Below are 14178 nucleotides of genomic sequence, written 5' to 3'. Positions count from 1 at the left end.
TTTACCCCAGCTGCAGGTTCTGTTTACTGTAAATTTGATTTTAATGGTGCCTCTGTGCAGTTATTGAATAGAGGTTTGTTTTCTACTATACATACAAAAGTGCCTACAATGAAGACAAATGGTTATTTCCCATAATTTACTCTGGAAAGATATGAATATACACTGTAACATAGTGAATTTATAAATGAAATACAGATATGACTATCACATTGGAAATGGTAGCTTCTGCTGTCTTAACTAACAAAAAGAACTAGGGAAACTTATCATTTCTACTTATTCCTAAGCACTCCCCCTAAAAACTGCTGTGCTTTTCAAATGGGTTGAGACTTGCCCTCAAGCAAAGAACAGGTGCTCCTTTTTACTGACTGGGTGCATAAATCAGAATAAATAAATACAGGAAATCACAATACTCATATTCGATAGGAACGCAGAAGAATATAATTGCTGCTTGATCATTTAATAACTTGATGTTTTATTTTAGGTATCCCTTACAAGTGTCTGTTCTCCTTAGTGCATATATGTACATCAAATGTTAGGGAAGGCTAGCTACTTTCAGAATTGTTAATCCCAAGGGCCTGATTATGCAAACACAATGCATAATGCAAGCTACCATGTTTAGTCCCTTTGAGACTATTGCAGCTAACTATGGCAGTAAGCGGTACTCTTGATAAATAAATGTTTATAAGACCAGGATCTAAATGTATATATTCTTGAAAAACAAAAACTCTTGCTGAGATAGTAATGACAAAAAGGTTTTTTTGCTTTTTTTGAGAAAAAAAGTTTCTGTCAGGGACTAGACCTTTCTCAGAAATCCAGATCATTTTCCTTATGAGCAGAGCTTGGGGGGTGGGGGGAGAGTGGGGGTGTCCCTGATTTTCTCATATGAGGGTTCACATTATTTTTTGCATTGTCTTATTTGTTCTGTCTGCCTAGAAAGCAGAAGTCTCCAGTTTGACCAAGCACAACTGGTACCTCTTGAAATGGGGATTCTGATTTAGAAGTGCTAAAAATGCACTTTCCAGTTCCACTACGGGTATTAAACAGAAGAAGTGCGTCCATGTAGCATCAATGTCAGTTGTTCCCAAACTGAGGGCTAGAGTAGCCTTTGAAGCTGGACTGCCAAGAAATGTCCAGGCTGGCTATCCTCATCTCCAGCTGCACTGGAAGAGCTAGCTGAAATATTCCACAAATACATTCCTAATGCTGCTTGCCCAAACAGGTAGTTGCTGCATATGCCACAGTGAGGTTTTTGCTCACATGTAGGAGTTGAGAAGACAAGCCTGCATGGTGGCAAGCAGGTAAAGAGGAAAAGTAGCCTTCGAGAAAATCGATTACTGTGCAGGTTAGGCAGTTGCAAGATCTGCACATTAACACTGTACATGTTCGCCATGATCACTGGGAGTTTCGGTATCTATATTTTTTTATTTGCATACCTTCTGTAACACCGGGCTCTATAGTGTTCACTTTTGACCTTGAGTGCAGGAAAAGAGAAACTGAAATTTTTCACAGAGAAGGCCTTTTCCCAGAGGTTAATTGGACACTGGAGGGAAACTAAACCAAACAAAACAAACTGCCTAAACACCCTAACTGAATGGCTTAGCTATTTATTCTGGTGGTTGTTTTTTTCTTTTGTTTCTTTTTGTTGCTGTTGTCATAGTCCTCTAAGGTGTGGGAGGTAAAAATAACAAGCAGGAAATTTTGTCTGCTTTTCAAAAGAAAAAAAAATTACAAAAATATTGCCTTTTACATTTTAAGGAAGCTAAAAGGACATCTGCTGCTTTGTTTAAGACACCTGAAAGGTTAAAACTTCATCCTTGATTCAAGCAGTTGTTAGAAGACCTTGAAGTTTCTAAACATGATTGAGTGGTTAAGGACAAAGCTGGAAGCCAAAGATGTTTTGAGTTTCAGCATTGAAACATGACATTACTGGATTTTTAACTATAAAATGAGCTACGAACATTATTTGGGAATTGGTTTTGTTGATTAATTTTCTTTTTACGGTAATAATATACTGAAAGGAAAAAACCACTGATGCATTGGTATCTCTTGAGATTTACGTACTTTGTGTCAATGGTAGATTTTATTTTTTTTTTAATGTTTCTTAGGGAACTGGTTAAGTCCCCTATAAATGTACTTATTTGTACTGCTTTACAAATTTGCTGCCTTTGTGGACATAATAGTTCTGACAGAACCATTTTGGCTTGCTGATCTATTTCACTTCTTGGTTTGACCCATCCTATTTTCTTTCCTTCAGCAGAAGGCGTGAATGAGCCTTCACAGCCTCTACTAAAAGTAGCTTAACTAGCTGGTTTAGAAAATGTTCTTCCATGCATTGCTTGCACATAAAAACCTTACAAATGAGAAAGAATAGTTTTCACTAAGGTTAAGGAACAGAGATCTGAAAAATGTCTTATTATTATGGCCTCCAAAAATCAAGGCGATCTCACAGTCATGACATTGTGCCACAGTTCTTAGACTGCACTTTATTAATTAGAGACCATTTAAAAAATAATTTTAAAGAAAGGGGGGGGAGGGGGGGGGCGGAGGGTGTAAAGAAAAAAAGAGCAGAAACTTGGAGCTTGATCAAGGCTTAGATTATTTCTTTATGAATTTGAATGGTGAACTTACCGTACCATTAAAAATCTTGTACTGCCAAGTAAGCAGTAACTTTTAAAATAAAAGAAAAGCAGTTGCTCATTGAAGTGATGCCCCAATAAGTTGAATTTTCTATATCTTTTAAACTCCTCAGATGTTGTATTTAATTAAAGGAAAAGATGTTTCTTTGCATTCACAGTACTTAATATTCACTGCATTTCAGTAGATACCAAATATCCGTATGTGTCAATAAATAACACACCTAATCACAGAAGTATGAAAAATTAAGTGTTGCTGAATAGGGTGCTATAAATCAGGCCTCCTAGAACTTTTGCAGAAAAGGAAAAATAGCTGGTTTAAGCTTGCTGTGTAAATGCAGATCATTTCCGTCGTTGTAATAGATTATTTCATTTATGACATACTGCTTTGTCCTAAAGGTGCTCCCTGTGAAGGATGTCCTCAGCCTAGCCTCCACCACGCACAACCGCTTGCTGCAACTTTTGGGGAAGGGTTAGAATTCTAAAGAGGCTGCTGGCGGAGAGCAAAGTGGTACTTTACATATAATATTAGCCCAGACTTTCCTAACGCATTACGCATTTCTTTCTGAGACAAGTCTCCTTAATGCCATCTTTATCTGCTACACGATGCATGAAATCTACTTTCTGTTTTAGAACTGTGGCTGACCCCCGACCCCGCGAGTAGCGCCACAATGTGACCTTTCTATTGTCATCAGCTTTCATTCTCCTGAAAATTCTATGAATTTTTATTACAAGTTTTTTTAAACCAAGCTGAGGCTTCAACAAATTACTTGACACAGATGAGATGAAGTTGTTGAAGTAGTGTTAGATAAGTTTTACAGCCAGCATGTGTGCTGCTGAACAGTACAAAGCCAGTGTCCTACAATGTCATACACCAGTAACTGCTGAGCCTACTATTGGATAAATACATCATTTTATGGAACATTGATTGTTCTATAAACCCAATGGAGTATTATGCTCTATGATCAAACCATTTAGATTGTGTGTAGAGCACAGAAAATGCCATATTCAGGATGGTACTAAAAGTGCCATTTGTGTATTTTATGGATGTCATTACGGGGGAAACTTCTCTCTGTAGGCCCTGTTTACTGCAAAATTTTTTAGTCTGTAATGACATTTTTCATTCACAACGTATGCCTTCAAGAGAGGGGGCCCTTGTTTTATTTGTTTCATTCGAGTTTACTGCACAAATCCTGTACATTTTAATTAAATGTAAGCTTAACAAAAGAATAAGGTATTTATTCTGTGGGGAACAAATGATGACAGTAACAAAGGAATAAAACAGACACACAAAAGAAAGTCAGGTATTGAGTAAAAGAGAGGAGGAAAAGGTACTAAGCCCTATTTGTAGTTTGCCAGAAGCATATTAAACATCAAAGCATTTCTTTTAGCCCTATTTCGGGAGTTTGTGGTCTCTAAGAATTAAAATAACGTGCGAATATGTATTTAATGTCTAAAAAATCCTGACATTTTCAAATAAAAAACTAACAGTCGCTCAGGACTCCAACTGATAAATAATGGCTCTGCTGAAATGACAGACTTCTTGGAAAGAAACCAATTCTGTGATCATTGCACCCCTAGATATGAAACACCTTTTTACAAATTGTCTGAATATGAGCTCTTGTATCATTATATTTTGTCATTTTAATGCCTATTTGTGTATCTTTTTAATTTGCAATGACATGCAATCAGCAACAAGTCCACTTTTCCTAATATTAATGTGGGCTTGTATTGCAGCTTATGTTTGCCGTGTCAGCCAACACCTACCCCTTCTCTTTACCCGTTTTTAAGAGGGGGGCGAAAGGCAGGCTGGATTTAGTAGGACGACATGATTTGCTGCTACATAGAGTCCAATAATGTGACATGTCCCTTAAATACACAAAAATTCCTACAAATGCTGTGTTGGATAGCAGTGCGCTATTATAGAAGTGCACTGTTCCAAAGCTGAAATAGCAACTAAGGCTCAAAATACGTTGCTTTCTAAATATCTTCCCTATTTGTCTTTTCACTGCTAAAACAAAAGAAAAACAGTAAAATCTGCAATTCATATTTACCATGAAAAATCACTAAAATTGAAGCTGATGTTCCCAGTAAATTCTTGGTCATAGTCCAGTTAAAATTTAAAGTTACAGTAGATTCACATTAGTTTAAATGACACTTGAACTTCTACACAGCTCAACATTAATTCATTATAGTTGAAATGGAAGAATCTTCAGTGGGTGAATCTTTTACAATCTGATTGAGGCTGTTACATTTTATAGGAGCCATTTTTCAAAGCAGTACTGACAGCACTCGAAGTTATTAAATTGCTGAATCAAAAGATGGACCTGCAATCGCATTTATGAACTGTGATGGAATGGCTGGGGTTGCACTGAGCTGAGGTTAAGATGTTGGTGTAGTTAAGCTTCATCACACCCCTTAGTGACAGCAGTATTTACCCATGTAGTTTACTTTAATGGTCAGGAAGTGGCTTAACTCACCTCTGGATTCAAATAGATTAAGTAAGCAGTCAGAATGGCATAATTATCAGTGCTGCGAGGGATTCACTGGGTAGCTCTTCACTCAGGAGACTTCCCGTTCAATCGCACAGTAAAGATCGGAGATGCATAGGTACAGCATTTATTTGAGGAGATGAAAACAGGATGAATTTCCTTTTTCTTTCCCTTCCCCAGACCGAAGTTTCTCCTCAGGGCAGTGATGCTGTGTCCCATACATAAATTAACATGATCTTAGGGGAAAGATGTCATGATTTTGCTGAGCGCATGTGAAAATTATGATCGTAGAGTTATTTTGATTTTGAAATCCAGTGGAAAATGCATGATTTGTAGGGTTATTTTGATTTCGTGCCACATCACTGCCAGGCTCCTCTTTTATCATGTCAACAAAGCAAGATTCCTGAGAGAATTAATTACTTCTACTCTATTATAAAATGTGGAGGAGCTAAGATAATTGTCATTTTATGTTGATTTCCCCTTCCTATTTTTCTGCTCTTTGGGGGGTCTTGTGAATGTCAGTGCCTACAGAGAGCACAGGAAAAGTGGGGATAAGAACCAGTCGTACCATAGTAAGCCTCCGTCTCGCTTATGTCTGACAAAATGTACTTCAGTTGCATGTGCCATATTTATCACGCAGCATCACTCAGAAACACTCTAATGGCTTAAATTGTTAGTTTTCTTTTCCAAAGGTAACCTGCCTTGCAAACTAAGGTGGAGAAAGTTGTTTTACATCAGTTTAGACTTGTGAAGGGGACTTGCAGCCTTTCAGCTTAACAAAATTACTTCTTGTGCTTCACGGTACAGTTCTCCACCAGAAGCTTTGTGATAGAAAAAACAGATAGATCGATAGATAGATAGATGCCAGCAAGAGCTCAGTCTTTTAAGCATTGGTGTTACCTTGGAATATTAACTTGATATGCACCTTTAGCGTCTGAAGTTGCTAGAGGCTGCAAGATGCCACATGCTCAGTCTCAGAATAACACAGCTCTTAAGTGTGAATTTACCTTTAAGCAAATGAGTCTCTGATTTGTAAAGCCCAGTTTATTTCTCAATGGGGTCAGGGCCTGACAGCTCTATACTTTGGGTGGAAGAGCCCCCTGGGACCAGCTTTAGTATAATTTTCTTGGCCTTTTGAGTTCAACAGAGCATGTTGTTCACTAGAAGTGTCTCAGTGGCTTGGGAAGAAGTGTTAGCCTGAAATTTGACAGTAAGAGTCATTTTTTTTTCCTTGCTTGTTTTATCCCAAACAAGCAACGGTGCTTCTATGTGTGTTAGCAATAAGATGCTACACCTGTTATTCCAGAGATGTGACTTCAGTTTGTAGAGGTGAATTTGAACTAAGAGCACGGGTGTGGGTAATCTCAGCAGCATGGATTTAATTAGCCTTGCCAACACCCATCTGGCAATAGACCCACACCTCTGGGACCCACTCCTCTCTCTGTGTGCACTAGTTGTGGCCGAAGCTCACTTCCCAGCATGTGGAGGAGCTGCAGAAGTGCTTCAGGATGGCACTGCCACAGGGAGACAGCAAGTGCTAGAGCTGTTCTGCTGTGGACATCCACAAAGCTGGTCACAGTGTGCTCTCTGTTATGTCTTCCCAAAAATGCTGAAGGCAACCCTGAGGCCATGGTTTGAGGATAGTGGGCATGATTTTGTGCAGCTCTAAGCACAATTTGCTTTGCTGAAGCTTTACTGATGGTGATGAGAACTGATAAGGGAAGCCTTCAGTGACCCCAAACCAGACTGAGTGGCAGAGCAAGCGGTTGGAATGTGGAGATTACAGGTATTTTAATTTCTTGATTTGTTTTATTTCATGTAGGAATAATTAAGAAGTGTAATTGAGGTTTCTCTGGATGAGGTTTTAAAGAATATCCTTCTTAGAGTAGGAAAACTACCAAGTGCTTTCTCAAGGTAACTAGGCTAGTGACTGAGCCAGTCAGGTGTGCCGGAGAAGATGCTAGGTGGGAAATGAAGAGGAAGACAATGGCATCAAAATGACAGCATGGCAATTACCTCGCCAACAAAAGCAGGGTATTAAGAAGATCAGCCACAGTTTTTCACACCCAGATATGTGTAATGTAATATACGAGCCTAAAATTCATTACTGAAGTCCTGAAATATCAACGATAGGTTCTTCTATAAAAGATGTGTTAATGGCTTTTAACTGTATACTGTATTTATCTGGGCTTTTTTATAAAGCATATTTTAAAAAACACATTTAAATTGTTAATGGGCTGGAGAATTGTTAAACTCAGCAATTATTTCAACCTGTAAATATGTTATTTGGAAAACATGCAAATTGGTTTTGTTCGGTTGCTCATTTTATCTGTGTTTTCTGCCAGTGAAATCTAAAAATTGTCAAGGAATTTTTTTTTCCATTTAAGCTACAATTTGTTAAAGTAATGAACTGATATTTGCCATGATACCATGTTAACATCATGTTTTATCTTGTAGGCATTGTGTCTAAGTCCTATGAGTGCCGACTGAAGGGGCAAGGAGCAACCTTCGTGGAAACTACAAGTCCTTTTACTGCAGCAGCATTGGAAGAGGTTTCTCCAGTTAAAGAGAAGGCCTTTCGGGGCAGCAGGAGACAGACACAGTCACCTGAAGAAGTTCAGCAACTTATTATTATTCAAGGATACGATGGCGACTTTGCAATTGATGCTTCTGTGGAAGAAACCGCAGCAGCGACCCTTCATACTCTAGCAATGGCTGGTCAGATGGCCAGGGTGGTCCATATTACAGAAGACGGGCAAGTCATAGCTACAAATCAAAATGGCTCGCACGTGAGTAGTATGGTCCCCGGGCAGATACTTACCGAGCAGCTAGCAGGTGGTGCAACACAGGTGGTAGTGGTGGAAGGAGCAGGAACTGATATGGAGGAAGCCGTTCAAATAGACGCAGTTCCTGACTCCAGTAGCACTGTACTGCAGCAGATAATGCGACAAGAAATTTTAGATGCGTCTGAAGCTACAGTCCATCCTCCAGACTCCTCCTCAGCCTTAGATGCCCTGCTCTGTGCTGTGACAGAGCTGGGTGAAGTGGAAAACAAATCTGGACTCCATGACAGAGGCAGGTCTAGTCACAAAGATTTCTTGCAAATGCCAAACCCAGAGATGCCCAGCATTCCCAGTGATACAGAGGGACAAGAAATACAAATGTTCCATGAAGTTCAAGAGACTCAGGAAGATACCAAACCTATGGAAGTAGTGACGCGGGTCATGCACCCATCAGCTATAATTGCATCTCAGGAGAGAGCTCAGGCTGCCTTCAAGAAAATGGTCCAAGGAGTATTACAGTTTGCTGTATGTGATACGGCTGCAGCTGACCAGCTGATGAAAGAAGGTGTCACTCAAGTCATTGTAAATGAGGAAGGGACTGTGCATATGGTAGCTAGAGAAGGCTCTCAGATAATTATGCAGGAAGCTGGTAGCCATGCGCTCAGTGTCCAGAGCGAGCACATGGATTTAGTGGAGTCGAATGGGGAAATATCACAGATTATTGTCACAGAAGAATTAGCTCAAGCCATGGTTCAGGGTTCTGATGATGACTTCTCTGAAGGTGCAACCCACTACATTGTCACAGAATTGCCACCAGACATGCAGGATGAGCCTGGTGTGTACTCGCACGCTGTGATAGAGACAGACAGGTCTCAAGAGATTTTGCAGGCTGGTACTGCTATAAAAGCAGAACCTGTATCCCCTGATAGAGCAGAAGAACGATTAACACGCATGGTCATTTATACAGGGGGTGGCTCACAAATAATTCAAGACCAGAGAGATGATAATGAAGTACAAGAAGCATGAAGAGCTTCATCTCCTAAGCTTGATGCAGGGCAAAGCTGGCAATTATCAGATCCAAGGAGTCACGGTATTCCTGGAACATTTTCTGTAAAACCTTCTCAATACAACACCCTCCTAGCCAGGTAACAAATACACAGCCTGCGGGAGGTGAAGCTACTAGGAGGAGTTCACTGAACAGGATAGTACAATCTTGTTACTATAACTCTAGAGAATTATTATATGAGATTATTATAAAACAAGCATATTGGAGTACAAAACAGGATAAAAAGTGCCACCCCCTGCCCCCCTAAGGTATTCTTTTGTTCACTGCTTTCTTTGTTGGTTTGTTGGGGTTTTTTAATGTTGTTTTATCTCAGGGTAATTCCCTGCCTTCTGTCATTTTTGTCTAACATAATCACAGGAGTAAAATAATTCCACTTACATGTACAGTTTGAGAACCGATAAATAAGCAAAAAATATAAAACCCACATGACAAAGTGAACAGGTAAGCTTACATACTGTAATCAGTGCCCTTCTTCATTTTAAAGAAGAACAGGTGACATTTTGCTTTCTACAATCTTACTTTAAAATATCCCTGGCTAAAAATATGTCATCAAAATAAGTATTTTTTGCATCTAAACTCAGATTTTTTCATAGTACCTTACTCTTTCATAGGATCATGTAGAACTTTCCCTAAAGAAGAGCTCAAAAAAGCTACACCAGAAAATTCTTGATTATATATGATCAGGAAGAAGAACTTGATGCCTGTAACTTCTGCTTAATTTTAGATGAGAGTCCTACATAAGAAATACACATTTAAAAAAAAAAAATTGTCACTGTCAGTGTTTTGCTTTTCTTATGAATAGTCCTTCATATAAATACCATTTTGCAGTTCATTTTGTGAGAGACTTCTGAAATGTTATGGGGGTTTGTAAAGAAAATTCTGACATTGACATTAACAAGTAGAAAAAAAAAAAAAAAAAGGTGACCTTGTATTTCTTGCTTAGTCCAGAATGTCAGTTATTTACTTGTGGATATACTGCAATTGTTCAATGCAAGTTCATGTTGAAAAGATTTGTTTCATGATACAACTGCTTTTGTTTCTTTAAAAAAAATTGTAAAATATAAACTGGTGAGGTTTGGGGATTATTTTTTTTTTGTCTTTCAAATAAAATGTTAGCATTAAAATGAAGCATCATGATTTTTAATATTAAGCAATAAAAAGAACTGGCATTCAGTAGGAGCAAACAAATGCTATCTGTTATGTCTGTGCATTTTCTCTTTTCCTTTCTCTAGCTGGCTAGATAGATAAAGATAAAAGAATCTAATTTCTGAAGTGTGCCTCATGCATGCTTAATATAATTGTGTAAGTGTTTAGGGTATAAGCCATGCTGACTCTAGAGATAACTGGGTTTCCTATCATGTTAAATATCTTAAAATTCTCAACTGTAAGAAAGTTGGGGTGAGGTAAAACAATAGTTCCTTCCTGAAGCAACTGCTTAAAAATGTATTTTCTGATAGAGCTGCTGAGAAAAGGTGCTTCATTCTGGGGCTATAAGATCCTGCTGTCTTTTCATCTCCTTTTATTATTATTTTTTAAATTTTATTATTTTCCAGGAATTAAGGTTGTGTCTTTGTCAAACCCCCAAAAAAGTAAATTTCAAGTTAGACAGCGAGATTCATAATTAGCTGAGTTTGACTTGCTCATCTTTCTTAAAAGTGACAGGCTGTTCACTTACTCTTAAATACTGTCTTCAGCAAACAGTGACAGGATCAAGTCCCGTTTGTTATCAGGAAAAAGGTGACCTTTACAAAATGATGGCCCTCTGCAAGACTCTCACAGATGTTCAAAAAACTGAATGTTTTTCAGTAGAAATATTTCTTCTTGATCATTTCTCCTGTTAACTGTAGCCCTGTGGTCTTGCAGCTTGGATGCTAATTCTTTGCTGTGCTTAGTCCTGTATGGCTAACCTTTCTGCTGCAGTACAGGGTGTTGACACTGACATGCTGCAGTTTACCATTTGTGATTTATTTAGGATAAATATGTCTCAGGTGGCATTTAATCCTTCATAAAACCAGTGTAGCCTGCAGTGTCAAACCAGCAATCACATTGTATGCACAATGAAAAGAGCAGACCTTTGCATAAAAAAAAAAAAAAAAAAGCCTAACAGTGGTAGGTGTTCCTGTGCTTGGGAGCATTGGAAAGGATTCACTAACCTACCATGTGCTGTAATTACCTGGAAGCTCAGGTTAACGATACTTCTCTCTGAGCGCAGCCTGATGAGGAGAGCTAATATTTTTCTAAGGCTATTTCCCCGCCCCCTCGCCCTCCCCCCCCCCCCTTCTTTTTAATGTGCACTTTAAAGTTAACTTATTAGTGCCCTACAAATGTAACATTAGAAATCAAGGGTGACATTCATTCCTGCGCAGACAGCCTGCTTAAGGACTCCGTGCACTGTCTCAATGCCATGCTAAAATGCTCTCTGCCATACCGAGAAAGCTGAGGCCACAGCAGATCTCTCCCAGGGCCTAGGAAGCTCATCCCTGGCACTTGTCTCCCTCCTGTGCCTGCGCTCTTGGCACCGTGCTGTATTGTAAGCTGAAAGGAGATTAGCTGGATCGCTCCATGGATCTGCCAAGCTTTCGTCTGCCCTGGGGAGCTGGGAAGGCAGCAGCGGAGGGAGATGCTCAGGGTACAGCAGCACCTGAAAAGGACCTTAGCCCCCAGGATGGCCGTGCGTGGTGCTGGCGAGGTGCCCGTGGCGTGGCAGCGAGCAGGTTCAGGGGCTGCAGGAGCCCTTTGCCACAGGTAGCATCTACCATCAGAGCACAGTAGAACTTGCGGGGTGGATCTAGGAAGGTGTATAGCCCTGGCAGCCATTCATTCCTAAAAATGTGGTTTGCTGTCTGGTTTGAACACCTTCAGTTGCCTGTCTGCTGGTGAAATCAAGGGCTACACCGTAACGGAAGCGGTTGTCGAGAGTGCAGTATTCCCATGTCAGGCGGCTGTTTTCTGGTGTTCCAAATGCCAGAGCCATTGACTTAATATCCTCTTTGTTATCCATTCTGAATAAGCATTAACAAAGTTGGATCATACTGTGATGATGCCAAACAGGTAAAATCATAAGTGTTTAGGAAGCATTAAACTGGGGGAAGGGGGGGAGAAAAAAAAAGCCCAACAACCAAAAGTGAACAAAAAACCTGAAATGAAAACAAAGCCAGAGGAAGAAGAGATGTTTCTGGCAAGCAGTTTCACCCTCGATTTCTTAAGAATCAGATATACCCCTTCCTGAGGCAGTGTCTCCTGGCCCCCGCATTCAGGCTTCATCTTTGGGGAGAAATGAGAGATAAGAGATAGCTGGAAACCATATTTAGAGAAATATTTCCTATAACAAAAACGAAAGAAAACAACCCAAAACCCAACACAACCCGAAGTGCCCACAGCTACATACCATTCTGCCTGACTACCAGCTGCGCTCTGCTATGGCAGTGAGATGAGCCAGAGCCAATAGTTGATGCGCTGAGGTATGCACATGTGGATTGTGCGTAGTGCTGCAAGCACTGCTGTCATTTATAAATGCTGCTTTAATACCAGAAGTGTTAGCTGTGAGTCCTGAAAGAAATACATTTCTGATCTTTGTGGACAGTGGATTCAGCTTGTATAATCGCTGTAGGAATCTCTGCATGTCGAAGTTCTCATGCCTTGGGCTAGCCCTGAACTGAAACTGAGCTTAAAATGCAGGTGAGCCCCCCCCCTTTTTTTTTTTATTTTTTTTACAGAGGTTGAGAGCTGGGGTTGGAGCTACTGGCAGAGCAGTGCAAGGAGCTGGTGTTGTGGTAGATGGAGGCCTCAGAAAGCAACTTCTGGGGCTTTTTTCCAACTTTCCCTGCTCAGCAGACTTCCTGAACACCAAAGCTGTAAACAGAATAAAAAAGAAGAGAAGGATGAAGACAAAAGCACTCCTGAAATTAGAAACAAAAGTTAGTTCTAGTGAGACGATTAAGTAACAGAAAAAAGGTCATTCATTTGGCAAAGTAAAAGAGAGCTGTGAGTTTTCACTTATTTTACTGTGCAATATTAGCCCATAATTTAAGATAGCACACGGCTCACTTAAACAGCCTACCCCTGTTCCATCTTGTTGAAGAATACAATTCGTTTTCTACTCCTCTAGGGTGATATCATTTTATATGAAGAAAAAAGTTAGCTCAGATGGCAGTTATATGTTTCGGAAGCACCTTCTAATCAGGGATTGGTGATTCATTATTAGCTTCAGCAGGCGATCCATCTGACATGTAAGGGGAAAAAATTAGCAGCTGTCACTGCATGATGAGTTAATTTCCTGATAGGCCTGACACTGAAAAGCCATTTGGAGACATGGAGATGGCTGATGAGAAAACCTGGTGCTGGTTTATAATTGGAGAGAAAGAAAGGGCAGAGAGACAGAGGGAGATGGGGGAGGGACTGAGGCTAATCTACAAGTGGGGATGGATGTTTGTATATTTACTAAATAGACTGCTTCACAATAACCTGCATTACTGCGCATATACACCTCGGCAGTTAAGTAATAAGGACCGGGGCCTTTCATTTTCCTTCTGCCGTGTGTCATTATTTCTAGTCATTTGTAATTAGTACTCCAGACGGTTTTATGCTTACTCCAGCCCGGGTGAACCATGTACAAGCACGCGATTGGGTTATCTTGCAGTGACATTGAAACCTGACATTTTAGTGGAAAGGGGAGAAAATGACGCTATCCCTTTAATGGTTCTTGCTGCAATTTTCTTAATTGCAGCTTGAGATTTCAATCAATCATAGAAAAATAAACTTATCTGAAACAAATATTGCTAAAACTTCCAAGGGCACAATTGCAAGTGATGAAAGGGTATTCAAAGAAATCTCTTTTAGAGTATGAGGAAATATGTTCTTCAAAATATGTAAGCACATGCCTGTCTGTTTATCCTTTGTAAGAATGGTAAGTAAAACTATGGAGAAAACAGGCATGCGAGGCCAAATACAGTCCACTGCAGAATCTGCCTTGTGTGTGTAATAGGGACAGCAACACAGAGTCCTTTATATGTGTTAAATAAAGCTAAAAGAAAGCCCTCGGCCAGAGACTAACCAATTTCTTCTGTGGCTGTGTGTTAGGTTCTTCTTTAAAGGGCTACGTGTTTTCAGCCATTTAAATAAGGTATTTAATACAACCAGCAAACAAAAACAGGCTTTCCTTTAACTGGAAAATAAAGAACACGATGAATATTTAAAACTTTTAT

At 39.7% G+C, this 14178-nt stretch overlaps 1 protein-coding gene across 1 annotated transcript in view; it reads left to right on the top strand.

The window, feature by feature from the left end:
- ZNF407 (zinc finger protein 407) overlaps window positions 1-10162 on the top strand; it is a 344373-nt gene extending 334211 nt beyond the window's left edge. The window contains exon 9 of the mRNA XM_040585938.1: window positions 7583-10162. Within this exon, the coding sequence (XP_040441872.1) occupies window positions 7583-8934 (1352 nt within the window). The 3' untranslated portion in view covers window positions 8935-10162. The remainder of the gene's footprint in view (window positions 1-7582) is intronic.
- The last annotated feature ends 4016 nt before the right edge of the window (window positions 10163-14178 follow it).

Source organism: Falco naumanni, chromosome 3 (assembly GCF_017639655.2).
Source record: "Falco naumanni isolate bFalNau1 chromosome 3, bFalNau1.pat, whole genome shotgun sequence".
Taxonomy (NCBI): domain Eukaryota; kingdom Metazoa; phylum Chordata; class Aves; order Falconiformes; family Falconidae; genus Falco; species Falco naumanni.
This window is presented reverse-complemented; position numbering and strand designations above follow the sequence as displayed.